The sequence below is a fragment of the Microtus oregoni genome, unplaced genomic scaffold (assembly GCF_018167655.1).
Source record: "Microtus oregoni isolate MIOR12 unplaced genomic scaffold, Mior012 000020F_ref0000438, whole genome shotgun sequence".
NCBI lineage: Eukaryota > Metazoa > Chordata > Mammalia > Rodentia > Cricetidae > Microtus > Microtus oregoni.
In genome coordinates, this window is record NW_024543079.1 from 38,688,801 (window position 1) to 38,703,489 (window position 14,689).

The following is a 14,689-nucleotide window of genomic DNA, read 5'->3' on the forward strand; positions in this document are numbered from 1 at the left end:
TTCTGTGCCTGTGCTTTTTAAGTCTCTGGTGGAGTTCTGAATCTGGGCATCTTTTCTTTGCAATCCAGATGTGCATCCTACTCCTCTTGGTGTGCACACCTGCCAGTCCCACTTCTGCAACCTTGCTTTTAACCCTCAGGATCACTTTGTATCTCCCAGATGTTCAAGAGCTGAATTTTGCTTTGTGAGCCAGTCAGAGTCCTTCTAGCAAATATTCATTTTTATTAATACAAATAATATTCTAACACAAATAATATAAGCCATACATTATAAGCAAAATAATATAACAAAGACAGTATTACTGAAATGTGATAATATAATTTTATAAAGAAAATAGTATAACTTTAGTATGTAACATAATTTAATATGTAATATATTAATGATATTTCAATAATATAGCTGGAATATTACAACCAAAATAACCAAACTATTACCATCAAAGTAATATAAACAAAATTAGAAAAATAATATAATTATAGCCAAAAGAGTATAACAAAAATAATAAAAGCAAAATAACATATCCAAAATACTATAAAAATGATAAACAAAAATATGACTCAAATAATATAGAAAACATAGTAGAAATGTACTAGAAATACTATAAGCAAGATGATGAACCAAAGTAATATTACCAAAACATTATAAAACACCAAATATAACCAAAATATTATAACCAAACAAATATAAACAAAATTTTATAATGAAATAAATATAACAAATATTTTAACCAAAAATATACTCAAAGTATTATAACCGATTTTAACAAAAAGAAAAGTGAAAATAGTGTAACAAAAACAATATAACTGAAATATGAATAATGTCAGCTGTGTGCTGAACTGATGTGGTCTTTTTCTTGTTTTCAGTCCTATCTGCCTTGCAGTGGTCTAGTCTGTCAGCGTCACTGTGACCCTGGGATCTGCCCTATTTGTCCTCTGTTCATCTTTCCTGTTCCTCAGCTTTCACCATCTTGTTCCCAGTGTTTGGGTGACCATAGACCCTCATCCCCTCACCTCCTCTTCCTCACCCATTTCTGCTTCTGCCTCCCTCATTTGCAAGCTGGGTTTTTTTCCCTATGGCAACAGCCTGCATTTCACGGGTTGCCCTTCTCCCTATCATACTTGGATAATGGCCTCAGGTCTCCACATCATTATACTCAAAGTGTTTCCCATCAGCAACTGGTCAGATTTTTCCACCATATTCTGGGATAAGCTGGCATTGCAGAACCTGGTAGACTATTTTAGAGAGTCAATAACAATGCTTTCCAAGGACAGGGCTTGCTCAGTAGGCAGACCTGACCTCATTCTCTGACTTCAGTCATTTCTTTGTTCCAGGACCCCTGCTACATCTCAGAACCTGGACTGGCTTGAGTTCTTCCTCCTCTGGTCCAGGACTCTTGAACTTTGTGTGATATTGTGGCGTCCTGTCCTCAATCCCTGAAGATAATGGTTTTTGGAGCCCTCCAGGTGGTTATGGGATCCAGGGAAGGATGGTCAAGGCAGAGCCCTCTGTAGGCTGCCATCCTGAAGCCTGAGCTTCACTGGCGGTGTTGGTGTCCAATTTCACACTGCTGGGGCACATCCTCTTCCTGGGTCCTTCATCCTGAAGGTATAAGGAGAGCCTGGAGTGGAATGTGGGATTTTACAGGTACTTGTATCGTAGGCAAGAGCTCTTGTGTCTTGTTGAGGGGAGGAAATGGCAGGGGTGAGCAGGAGCTACAAGGAGAAAAAGAGAAAAAAAACCTGTTGTTAGGATAGGGGCGAACCCCTGTACATCATACCAAAAGTTCATAGTGGAGAAAACTAGGGAAGATCATGTCACTTCTCAGTGCTCCAAGTGACAAAACCCGAGTAGCCGGGACTACTGCTACTGGATTTGGAATCCCGAGACCCCTTCTGTATGTGTATGTAGTGAGCTTTGCCATTCTAGGAAAGTGCGGGGGGTGAGGTAAACTTCCACTAAACTGGGTTTATCTTATAATACAGGGTCCCTGATTTCATCTTTACATTGACACTCTTGATCCGCAGGGACAGATGGGGCTGTAGCATGGCAGGGTATTTAGTGGGTTAAATGAGCACAACCATATGCCTGGAAGAAGAGACACTTAAGCATTTCACTAGAGTTCTCTCCCCACTTGGAGTAAATCCAAATAGAAAAGGAAATTTCAACTGAATGAGGTGCGCATTGGCGGGTGATGCCCGACGGGGTTGTTTCTGCTGTGCCATGGTTGGGACTTGCTCTCGGAATCCCCTGCCTGCTCCCTCCTTTTCCTTCCAAACACTCTCACTGTTTACAGAGACTAGTGATCCCATGACTTCATTTGTCCGTGGAAATGTGGCCTGATCATGTCATGGACCCAGCTCAGTGACCCTCCCTTCATGTGGGAGCTAAACATACAAATCCTAAGAGCAGAGGTGGGAATATCTTTTCTCTCTCAAGAGCCACACAGTGAGAGTCTCTTCTCCAGAGTGGATTACTCCAGTGTTTCTCATCTAGATATATTTTCACATATCACCTGAGCTCAAACAGGGGTTGTTTCCTAGACAACGTGAGTTCAATTTTTTTTCTGCTAATTAAAAACACACACACACACACACAAGAAAAAGGGATGCGCAAATTGGAACCTTATGTCAGGACTTGCATGGTCCTGTGATGCAGTCCAGTTGGAGAATTGGGATTTAAGCTCTTTCTGCAACTCCGCAGTGCTCACATGTACATATGCTGCCCTCTAAGAGAAAACTCCTTCTCAGGTCCACATATGATTAGCTTCAGGAACCCTGGCTAGTCCCTGCATGTAGAGCCCCTGGCCAGGACCTCCACTAACCTGCTGACGGTCCCCAGGCCTGGGAACCTAAGGGGCGCTCTGTCGCACCCGGCTCCAGACCCAGTGGTGTGGATTCTGGTTTTGGATCTGAAAGGGAAATGAGAGGTGAGTCCAGGAGGATGGACTCATCCTTATTCTTCTCTGGGCAGCACCCTGTCTACCCACTCCCCGGGCTGATCCCTGGCAGACCTCTTCACACTCCTGTCGTGTGACCCAGGCTCGGTAATCTATGACTTGGAGGAACTCCCCCTGTAGCCTTTGGAAGTCCTTGTATAAGTCCTGCCATGTGTCTGTGCCCAGCAGGAATTGAAAGATGCTCCTCTTGGATATGGGGTCATCCTCTTCCATGTCACAGGCGATGTAGCTGCCACAGAAAAGGGGAAGTGCATATTCCTAACGGTGACAGTGGAAGCCCGGTGGGGGAGCATGAAGTTCTCGAGATAGGGTGGGAAAGCAGTCTGTGCAGGGTGACCTTGGTCTAGACCATCACACGGAATCCTGGTACAATGCCTGCAGGACCCATTCACTTTTCAGCCCAGGAAAAGGTACCTTCTCTTTATTCATTCTTAATACTTTACTGATGCCAAGACCCTCTCTTCCCTCCCTGGCCTAGTAGTCCCTTGAAACTCAACAACTCTGTGACTGAGGGTAACACTTAGTCCTGATGGGGGTGAGGACAAATTGGTTCCCTCGTGATGCTCACAGGGCCAGAAAGAAGTGGATCCTGTTGTAGAGATGTCCAGGAAGCCCGAGTCGGCCAAAGTACTCCACCACCATGGACAGCAGGTACTGTGTGGACAGAGACTGGGTGAGGGGAGGCAGGTAGTAGACAAGAGGGCAAGAAATCTCAGTGGGGTCTGCACCTTGTGCAGCTGATCATTTTACTCCAAATTATACACAGAAAGGGGGAGTGGAATACATTTGCTTTGTGGATGTGAGCTAATTGGAAAACCAGGAAGGAAGTTGGGGAATTATAATAGGGATGGGCAGCATGTCTCTGTTGCCTCTGTCCTGGAGAGCAGTCCTGGGTTATCCTGGCCTAGACCAGTCTTATGTTTTCTGTGTATCCCCGAGGGCAGTGACTGCAGAATATCTGAGGTTCCAGATACCTTGTCGGTCACCCTGAAGAAAATGTCAGCTGCCAAAAAATTCTGGACCACAGGATCCTCTGCAGAGAAAGCAAGCATGAGAGAGACTTGGATCTCCCATCTGGTGGACCATGTATGCGATTGTGGGGGGATCTTTGTCAGCAATGTGTGGCCTCCAGACCTCTCCCCCTGAGATGGATACCGAGAGGAAGCAGGACCTCTCTTAAGGTCTTAATCTTCCTATCAAGAACACAGTTTGTTCCTGTCATTGACCCATCCATGTTGCTTTTACATGGATGTGTTGATGTTAGTGTTGTTGATTCCTGAGCTTGGTCAATGATGGCATTTGATACTTTTCTTCACTGAAGGAATTTAACATGTTTCTCAATGTTAAATTTTACTTCACTCAAAACCTTAGGTGTGGCCTAGATCACTACCCGACTATCTTCCCGTTTACCATATTGTGACTGAACAAAGTTCCCCTGCTCTATATGATGACTGACTCCTTGGGCAAAGATGGAAAGTTCATAGCTCCATGCTTACAGCCTCCCAACATCCCTCTAGCATGGGTCTCCTCTCCCTCTGAGGTAGGGACCAAATTCCCCTGCTCTGCAGGAATTCATTTGTCTTTGAGGTCCTTCCTGAGGCACCATTCTTTTAAGTAGACTTGCTGGTGTGGGGTGGAGGTCCTGTGTGTGCTTTACCAGCTGCCAGGCAAATAACACGAGCACAGAATGGGTCCTCTGCAATGTCCCTGACCCCCAGAGGGCGCTGTCTGAGAGAGTGCTCAAAGTGTTAACACATTCTGTCCTCTACCATCCAGTATGGCAGCCCACAGCCACATGTAGGCCCTGGACACAGAATCACAGCTGATGAGACGGGGGAACTGAACGTCCATCGTCTGTTTACTCCATTGACACAAAGTAAACAACTGCCCATGACTGGTAGAGGCTGTACTGGGTAGAGCACCTGGGTGTTGTTCACAATCTGCCACACTTGGTCCCAGATATGACCTGATACCACCTAGAGAGACTTCTGTGCCTTACTAGTGCCATAGAGATCTCCTGTCTTTTTGCTGTCCCACCTCTAGGTGCCATGGCCTTCAGATCCTTTCCTGTGAAGCTGTCAAGCACTAAGAGCAAATTTATTTTGTAAATGTTTAGTTTTTTTGTTTTGTTTTTGTGTCTCCCTGCTAGTGAATGACCAAAGCAGGGTTGAGTGACATTTCCTCATTCTCCAGTCTCTACCGTCTTGACTGTTGGATTTGGTCTATGAGTAGAGAAGCACCATTACTTCAGTACCCTCATATGAGCCTGGTTTCTTCTCTCGAAGGACTTGTCAGAGAAAGGAGAAAGCTCCAAAAAACAAGGGGGCCTTCATCTGTGTTACCTGGAGACCCATGAGCATTCTGGGGAGGTTTTAAGTACAGCTCCCTACACCCTATTCTCAATTTGAGAATTGGCCCTAAGTATCCAATTCTGAGTTCAGAGAACCCACCCAGAATTCGGTAGAAGGCTTTAAGATCCTCAGGCCGGTAACTGGGTCTTCTCTTCTTCTTTACTGTGAGCTTTGTTCCCTCGATATGGTCCACAGTCCATATGCTCCTCTTCTTTTTCCTCCTGGCGAACTTCAGCTCTGAGGCAGCTCTGGGGGTGGCCTCAGAGGTGGATATGCCTGAGGCCTGCAGTCTGCTTTCCTGGGTAGCTGTGGGCACAGAACCTTCTCAGTGTGGATGGACAGTGAGAACCCTGGTCACTTCCTGACCATTACGCGGAATTGGCCTCTTTTTGAGGACTGAGTGACAAGTAGTCCCTCAGCTGCAACTGGCTCTTCAAACAGAGACCACAGTGTCCAGGGAAGATGGGCACATACCTGCTTTGACATCTGCCTGTGATTTTGTCTTCTGGACTCTCTTGCTCTTGGCCTGCTGCTCAGGGCCATCCCCTGGAGAGTCATCGCTGGAGATAATAATGATGTCGTCTTCTGGATCTGCAGGAAGAGGAGACCTCACATGACTATAAGAGGGACAACCTGGACATGGCAGAGTTTTTCCCTTCTCACAATTCCATGTGACATTGAAGAAGTCTGAGAGGAATGGCCTTCACTCATCCACAAAGGAAACTAGAAATTGAGTTACTATGTACTATTTTTTTGCCAAGCCCTAGATGATCTCTGGTGCCTCTTTTTCTGGATCATTCTATGAGAAACCCCTATCAGAAGAAGAATTTGTTGATCTTTATCTACCATAGCTACAAAGGTGACCAAGAAAATCATGTCCAGGTTCACCAGAACACCCCTTGCTATGGCCCTGTACAAGTGGATTTAGGACAGCTTGTGTAGATGGAGGGACTCTGCATAGTGGCCATGCTGTATCATTCATACTGGGACATGAATGCCAACGGGTATGCAGACACATACCAGTCATGACATTCTCCAGTTTCCTTTTTCTTTGTCCACTGTTGTTCTTAGATCTCTGCTCAGGGCCATCCCCTGGAGAGTCATCGCTAGAGATAATAATGATGTCGTCTTCTGGATCTGCAGGAAGAGGAGACCTCATGTGACCACAAGAGGGACAACCTGGACATGGCAGAGTTCTCTTCTCATTCCATGTGACATCTGAAGAAATCTGGGAGGATGGCCCTTGTGTATCTACAGTGGAGACTAGAAATTGAGTTACTATGTGCTCTTTTTTGCCAAGCACCACATTCTCTCTGCTGCCTCTTTCTCTGGATCCTTCTGCCTGGAGGCCACCCCTGTGGAGACAGATGAACTTGTTGATCATTTATCTGCCATAGCTACAACAGTGACCAAGGAAGTGATGTCCTGGCTCATGAGGACATCTTTGTTATGGCCCTGCAAAACTTGATTTTGAACAGTTTGGGAAGATGGAGAAATTCTGCATGAAGGGCAAGCTGTTTCACTCATGCTGGGACACAAATGTCAAGGGGCATGTAGGCACATACTGGTCATGACATTCTCCAGTTTTCTTTTTCTTTGTCCATTGTTCTTTTTGAAGTTCTGGTCAGGGGCATCCCCTGCAGAGCCATCCATGGAAGTCCTCATGCTGCTGGCTTGTAGAGCTGCAGGAAGAGAAGACCCGCACATGAACCAGGCCTGCTTTGCCAGCGCTGGGCTCTTCCCTTCCCACATACATTGTGGAATTTGCATGTAACATCTGAAAATATCTAAGAGGTTTGTCCCCTAACTTCCATATGCACTAATCTACAAAGGTGGCTTAGAAAGAGTTCCTGTGTACCTTTTTTTGCCGAGCAAATACTATCATCTTGCACGTCTTTCCTTGTGTCATTTTGTTTGCAGGACTCATTTGTGGATAGAGTTGACATCTCTGATCTTCTGTATGACATAGCTATAAAAAGTAAATAAGAAGTTCCCTCTTCCTCACCAGGACACCATTGTCGTGCCCCTGTAGAGCTTGACTCAGGCTGGAGAAGAGGGTGGGGCTAGGTGTCATGGCCATGCTGATTCATCCTTCATTCATTTGGGGACCAGGCTTCCAGCACCAAGGATCATACACACCTGTTTTCGCTTTCCCATGTCCTTTTTTCTTTTGACCTTTCATTGTGTTATGACGCTTCAGTGTGGTGCCTGAGGCGACTGTTGTAGATATACAGGAATCCTGTCTTCTTTGCTTTCCTGAGCAAGATAGGGGCCTATCCTGATTCCAACCCCAGGCTGTTTCTGTGTATCCTTTTTCTAAAACAAAATAATAAAAAAAGTTGTAATAGTGGTTACATGGTTAATGGTAGAAGATTTTTCTTTTGTGGTGATGAGATTTGTACATAAGGGTTTCACACATGCTAGGGAAGTTCTCTACCATAGAACTATAACCCATAATTATTTATTCCTTAAGAAATTAGAATTTAATCACTACATAAAGAAGTTCCTACTTAGTCTTTGTAATCTGTGAGGTAAGGACATTTCACCACTTGACTGTCTTATACATCAGAAGGTAATTTCTGGACTTGCCTAGTGTGTGTCATTGTCTCTGGGTTTGCCACTGTAGATTTTTCAATGGAAAGAATTGCTACTTCTTCATGTTCCAGTAGGCTCAGGCTGGATGACTTCACACACCTGTTTCCTTTGTCATCCCTCTTTCCATATATTTATGAACCACTATAAATTCATAGGCAGTTAAATCTCCCTAAACATGTAGATCCTGTGCCCTACATCATCTTCCTTATGGCTGTGTCTTATCAGCAGTCATTGGTGGACAAGATTCTTCTTGAACATCCTCCCTGTTTTTATTCATCTCCCCTTGTTTACATTACTCCCTGTTCTCTGTTTCCCTTAATCTAAAACCTGTTTCCATTCTCATCATATCTCCTGTTGTCCTTCTGGAGACTCCCAGGGGAATCTCTGACACAGCTCTAAGACTCTCTGAAGGAAGGAGTTGAGCCCTGACATTCAGTCTAGCTTAGCATTGGGTGACACTCACCTGTGTGAGCACCTGCTCTACTCTCTCAAGCTTTTGACCCTAAAGGCTTTCTCAGAGCTTACCCAGATCTCAGTCTCACAACTGTAAGGAGAGCACTGGCTGTTGCCAAGTGAGCTCAAACATTCTGCAGACACTGATGACATCACACCAGTCCACCAGAACTTATTCTCTGATCTATTAAAGAAACATACCCAAGGAACAGTCCATGGACATCCTGAGTATAGGACTGGTGTGTCCTCTGGACACTGAAATATTATTCTCTTTTCCCACTGCTATCATCTTTATAGACTTCTCCTTTTTCCTTAGATTTTGGTGTATTGATACAAGTTTAAAGTTATCTTTTCCTGTAGTATATGTATATTTCTATTGTTGTTTGGTGTATTGTGCTATGTAACTCATTTAAAATTAATGTTTACTTAAAAATACAGATTAATAGTCTTCTATAATAGTCAGACTTAAAGTCATATTTTGTATATTTTCAATGTCATATACAGATATATTTAGATAAATAGTTGATCTTCAATGACTTACAGAATATGGTATTTAATATGTTTTGTAACTGACAGCTTTTCATGACAGTGATACATGTCTGTTTCTGGCAGTACCAATCTATTTCAGAGATGATGATGGACATTGAAATTCCACATGGAGTTTGTTTTCTTCATGGCAAAATCTAGGCACTTGGGCAAAGAAATTGCCCTTGCCTCAATTCCTGATAGTATACTTCCCAAACTGGACCAGTAGGACAGAAAACAAGGCACCTGCCAAACTTTGCCAAGACAAGGTAAGACAATCCTTTCAAATTTATTCCTTCTCAGAAATGTCTGTCAGATATGCTAGACCTGTAGGCCAAAGTTGGATGTTTCAACTTTTTAGAAGAACATAGGATGACTGTCCATGCTGCCAAATATCCCTGTGTTAGGCAAGAGTTCACCATTCTGGGTCTTTGGCAGAGTTGAAGACTAAAAAGCCATAGTTAAAGTTTTCTGTAGTTATAATAAAAGTTAAATTAGGTATAAATGTTTAAAGCCACAAAGATAAGATAATTTTCTCTAATTTTGCCAAGTGCAAATGAATTGTCTATTGTAACTGTTGTTCCTACTTAATAACTGTTTTGTTATATATAGTTTTACCATGTTAAGGTTAAAACCCACCTTAGACAATAATGGTGAAACACTGTCTAATAATCCTTCTATACACCATGAATATGTATGACTCTGATTGGTTAAATAATGAAGATGACTGGCCAATACCTGAACAGGACAAGGTTAGGCAGGAGAGCCAAACTGAGACTGCTGGGAGGAAGAAGGGTGGATTCAGGAGTTCCCAGCAGATTCAGAGAGAAGCAAGATGGACATGGTGTACTGAGACTAGATACCAATCCACAAGGCATAGCACAGATAAGAAATATGGGTCAACTCGGGAGGCAGAGGCAGGCGGATCTCTGTGAGTTCGAGGCCAGCCTGGTCTACAAGAGCTAGTTCCAGGACAGGAACCAAAAGCTATGGAGAAACCCTGTCTCGAAAAATCAAAAAAAAAAAAAAAAAGAAATATGGGTCAATTTAGATGTAAGAGTTAGATAGTTACAAGCCTGAGCTATTAACCTAATTAATATTAAGACTCCCTCCATGTTGAATATTTTACAAGGAACCATCATGGTTCTCTCTCTCTCTCCTTTTTGTAATTATAAACTGCATGCTCCATTAGCTCAGGCTTCTTCTTAACTCTTATATTAGCCCATTATTATTGTCTATTTTAGGCATGTAGCTCGGTACTTTATTCAGCAAGGCAGTCACTTCTTGCTTCCTCTGAGTCTGGATCACTACTGTAGAATTAAACTTCCCTCTTCCCTGAATTCTCATTGCCCCTCCTCTACTTCCTGTCTGGCTACCGGTCAATTGGCATTTTATTAAAAATTATACAAGTAACAGGATAAAAGACCATTGTCTCACAGCATTTCCCCCACTTTTTTTTTAAAAAAAAAAACAAGAACACTGAATCCAATATCTTTTGTTTAGCTTTTCTCCTGACCATTATCCATAAAAACTTGTAACCAACACTCTAAACAGAGGAAAATAAACATAGTCTTACTTTTTGGGAATGTGGGCATAGTCTTTCAGGCTACTTCTTGTTGATTGGGGGCACTGATAATCTTATGGGGACCTAAAAAAAATTATAATTATTAGCAAGTCATGATTGGAGTATCCTGGGAGGCTTGATCATCTCAGGCAGCAGTCTTGAACCTGTTCTGGATGTAGAACTCAGACATCTGGGCTCCTATTGGAGATTTCCCCAGGGGGTCTTCCTTGATCAAACCTGATTTTGCTTTCTTCTTTTTTTATTGATTTTTATTGAGCTCTACATTTTTTCTCTTCTTCCCTCCCTGCCTCTCCCCTCTTTCCTTCAACCCTCCTCCAAGGTCCCCATGTTCCCAATTTACTCAGGAGATCTTGTCTTTTTCTACTTCCTATGTTGATTAGATCTATGTAAGTCTCTCTTAGTGTCCTCATTGTTGTCTAAGTTCTGTGGGATTGTGGATTGTAGGCTGGTTTTCTTTGCTTTATGTTTAAAACCCACCTTTGAGTGAGTACATGTGATAATTGTCTTTCTGTGTCTGGGTTACTTCACTCAAAATAATGTTTTCTAGCTGCATCCATTTTCCTGCAAAATTCAAGATTTTTTTCTGCTGTGTAGTACCCCATTGTGTAAATGTACCACATTTTCCTTATTCATTCTTCGGTCAAGGGGCATTTAGGTTGTTCCCAGGTTCCTATTGTATGACAAACAATGCTGCTACACACATAGTTGAGCACATGTCCTTGTGGTACGATTGAGTATCTTTTGGATATATACCCAAAAGTGGTATTACTGGGGCTTGAGGAAGGTGGTTTCCTAATTTTCTGAGAAATCACCACGCTGACATCAAAAAGAACTGTACCAGCTTGCATTCCCACCAGCAATGCAGAAGTGTTCCCTTTTCCCCACAACCTCTCCAGCATAAGTTGTCATAAGTGTTTTTGATCTTGGCTATTCTTACTGGTGTAAGATAGAATCTCAGAGTTGTTTTGATTTGCATTTCTCTGATGACTAAAGATGTTGAACATTTCCTTAAGTTTCTTTCAGCCATTTTAGATTCCTCTGTTGAGAGTTCTCTGTATAGGTCTGTTCTCCATTTTTTTTTTTATTGGATTATGTGTTCTTTTGGTGACCAATTTCTTGAGTTCTTTGTATATTTTGGAGATCAGACCACTGTTTGATGTGGCATTAGTAAAGATTTTTCCCATTCTGTAGGCTGTCGTTTTGTCTTGTTGACCATGTCCTTTGCTTCACAGAAGCTTTTCAGTTTCAGGAGGTCCCATTTATTAATTTTTTCTCTCAGTGTCTGTGCTGCTGGGGTTATATTTAGGAAGTGATCTTCTGTGCCAATGCATTCAAGTATACTTCCCACTTTCTCTTCTATAAGGTTCAGTGTGGCTGGTTTTATTGTTGAGGTCTTTGATCCATTTGGACTTGAGTTTTGTGCATGGTGATAGATATGGGTACTGTTCTTTGGCGGTCTGTGAAGAATTTTGCTGGGATTTTGACGGGCATTGCATTGAACATGGTTCTCTCTTAAAGGTTTCTATTTTCCTGACATCTCTGGTAATCATTAATTCGTCTGTGTATAAAATGAGGACTTGGCTGCTCCAAGCTATGGTTGAGGGGAAGGTTTTTATTGTCAATATGAGGGAGAGTAGAGCCTTGCTTCTTAAATGAGTGCTGGAGAGCCAAACTCTTCTTCTCGTGCTCATGGAGCACGTACTTTGTCCACAAATACATCTCCCAGCCCCTAAGTGCAGTTTTTGTAATCTAGATACAAATCCTTCGTCAGCTGTGTAATTTTTCCAGTCTTTCTTCTTGGCCCTGAACCTGTTTCATTATGCAGGCAGGATTAATTGTATACACTGAGTAGTTCTATTGACACAGGGAAGGAGATGGACTGTTGGCATTCAGAGAAAGGACCACTGACACATGTAGTAAGTACCTTTGACACAGAGAAGACAACGGATAGGACCATTGTCAAATCACGAGGACCATTGGCAGAGGAAACTATTGGCACATGGAAGTAGGACCATTGCTATGGGAGTGTGGCTTTCTAGGGACCATGTGCCAATTGAGATGTCTCTGCAGATTGCAATGAGGACAGAGAATTCTTCAGTTAATGGATGTTTCCTTCAGTGAGCATCCATAAAGACTAAAATATATCATCATTACTGTGCTCTTCTATAGATGGGCCTGCTGTCTGACTGGATGTTGACCCAGCACGCAGAACACAGCCGTGTTGTAACCAGGCTTCATCCCTTTCTGCACCATCAAACTGTGTGAAAGGCCAAGAATGAATGTTTCTTTTGAAAGGTAGAAGAGATCTGTAGACAGGAGAAAGGGAAGGAAGAAAAATGTGCTCTGCTTGTTCTGTTGTCCTGGGATGTAACTGTAAAACCATGTTGGCATTGAATATAAATTTATGAATCCTTGGTTCCTGTACCAACACAACACAATCTCATTTCCTTATCCAGGTACCCTGGTGTCTGTGGGAGGACTGACTGGCTTGCTTATTTGTTACCTGCAAAGGTCCATGAGAAATTGTCAGGCCCTCAGGGGGCCTGTGGACATGTATAGAGTGACTCAGAGTGCTCCTATTGGGGCAGTGTAGCAATGTAGCACCTTTGCCGCCCAGTTGCAGAGTAGACATCTGTGGACAGTGTAGGACCCCTGCAGAGGGCACACCTATGTGATTAGGCAGACATATTAAAGTTATAAAAATGTTACCATCTTTCATGTTAAATAGGCGGGAATTTTTTCTGTGTGTCCTATAAACAAGCCAGTTGCTTGGCTACTCCACAGCAGCTTTGTGAATATCACCAACATATGTGGCAGAGTGTCTGCATCGGAATTCATAATGTCTTAGTTGGACATAACTTGCTGACCTGTGGCTTTTGTATAGCACCTTATTAAGTTTAGTTTATTATCATTCAGATGTATTTATGGAGCTCAGTTATTTCCCTTTTTAGGGAATGTCGAAGCATTTTCAGTTTCTGTCCGTGGAGTTGACTCTGAGGGACAGCTGTTCCATGGCAGGCTCTTGGGGTGCAATGGTCCTGCCATGAAGAGTTGTGCTTCTGTGGCTCCCGGTTCTCAGTCACACCCATGTGACCGAGCATTCTCAGATTTCCTTGTGGTAGGCACAGTGGTGTTGGCAGGGGTAACTTACAAGGGCTGTGAGTAGGCCTGAGTCAGGACCACATCTGTAGTGAGGTCATTCCTGCCCACCCCATATGCAGTGACTGTAATGTCCTCCCCTCTCTGACCGGCACTTCTTATCCTCATCGTTCTAATTCTCTTCCCTCTTTCTCTCTTTGTTTCTCACTCTACCATCCAGCAGGTAAACTCTTCATGGTGCAACAGTGTGTCTAGAATATAAAATCTTCAGTGTCGGGTTTCTTTGTGAGCAAATCAGTGTATAGACACCCAGAATTCACAGTGATGCACAGGGACTGTTAGGTTACCACAGAAGGGAGAAATCTTGAGAAGGAATGATTCCTCCTGACATGCGAGGGAAATCCCTGCTACCCAGGGTTGTTTTCCAGGAACATTGGAAGGTACACAGATGTTGAAGACACAAGTCAGTATTTGACCAGACCTTAATGACTCAGTTTTCTTCAGATGTTGTTACCTTTAAAAGTTTGTGTCTTATCAAAAAAGTGGTCTAGACACCAATGAAGACAACTAGCCAATATGATCTAGCCTCTCAGAATGTCTCTGTTGAAGTTTCCTCAGAATTCTACATTCAGAGCAACTTGAAAGCCTATACTTGAGATGAGTTCTACCCTTTTGCATCACACAGAGATTAAACAAAAAATAACACAGCTAGATCTGTCAGGAAGCTCTTGATTATTATCTCAATTTTCTCAGGGTCCCCTAGAGATGCTATGGACCCCAAAGAATAGGAAGCAGTCTAGAGAACACAAAGCGCACATTCCGAAGAGATGGGTTGTGTGATTTCTACTCGTTTGATGGATGTTTGTCATTGTTTAGGGGGGTTACTTCCAAGTTCTTATGGTTATGGTCAGGGAGGAAACTAAACAAAGGTGGTCAGATTCAGGGATCTTTTTCTAAAAAGGTTAAAAAGGGGGATATAGAAATGATGGGATAAAAGAGTAGTTTCTTTAATATTCTTCTAAACTAAATAGCTTTAATCTTAAACTATTTATTTTAAATATTTTATTTTGGCATAGATTTTTGACTGATGATACAAAGTTAAGTTTTTTTTTAAAAAATAACATG

The 14,689-nt window shown here is 42.8% G+C and overlaps 1 protein-coding gene across 1 annotated transcript; it reads right to left on the bottom strand.

Annotated features, from left to right (window-relative positions):
* Positions 1–2,848: 2,848 nt before the first annotated feature.
* LOC121460017 (speedy protein E4-like) lies at positions 2,849–7,274 on the bottom strand. Its single transcript, XM_041670110.1, has 8 exons — positions 7,166–7,274; positions 6,328–6,444; positions 5,782–5,898; positions 5,407–5,613; positions 3,931–3,989; positions 3,525–3,610; positions 3,011–3,185; positions 2,849–2,908 (listed from the first exon to the last, which is right to left on the bottom strand). The coding sequence occupies exons 1-8, from the start codon at positions 7,272–7,274 to the stop codon at positions 2,849–2,851; spliced, it is 930 nt and encodes a 309-aa protein (XP_041526044.1).
* Between the last annotated feature and the right edge of the window lie 7,415 nt (positions 7,275–14,689).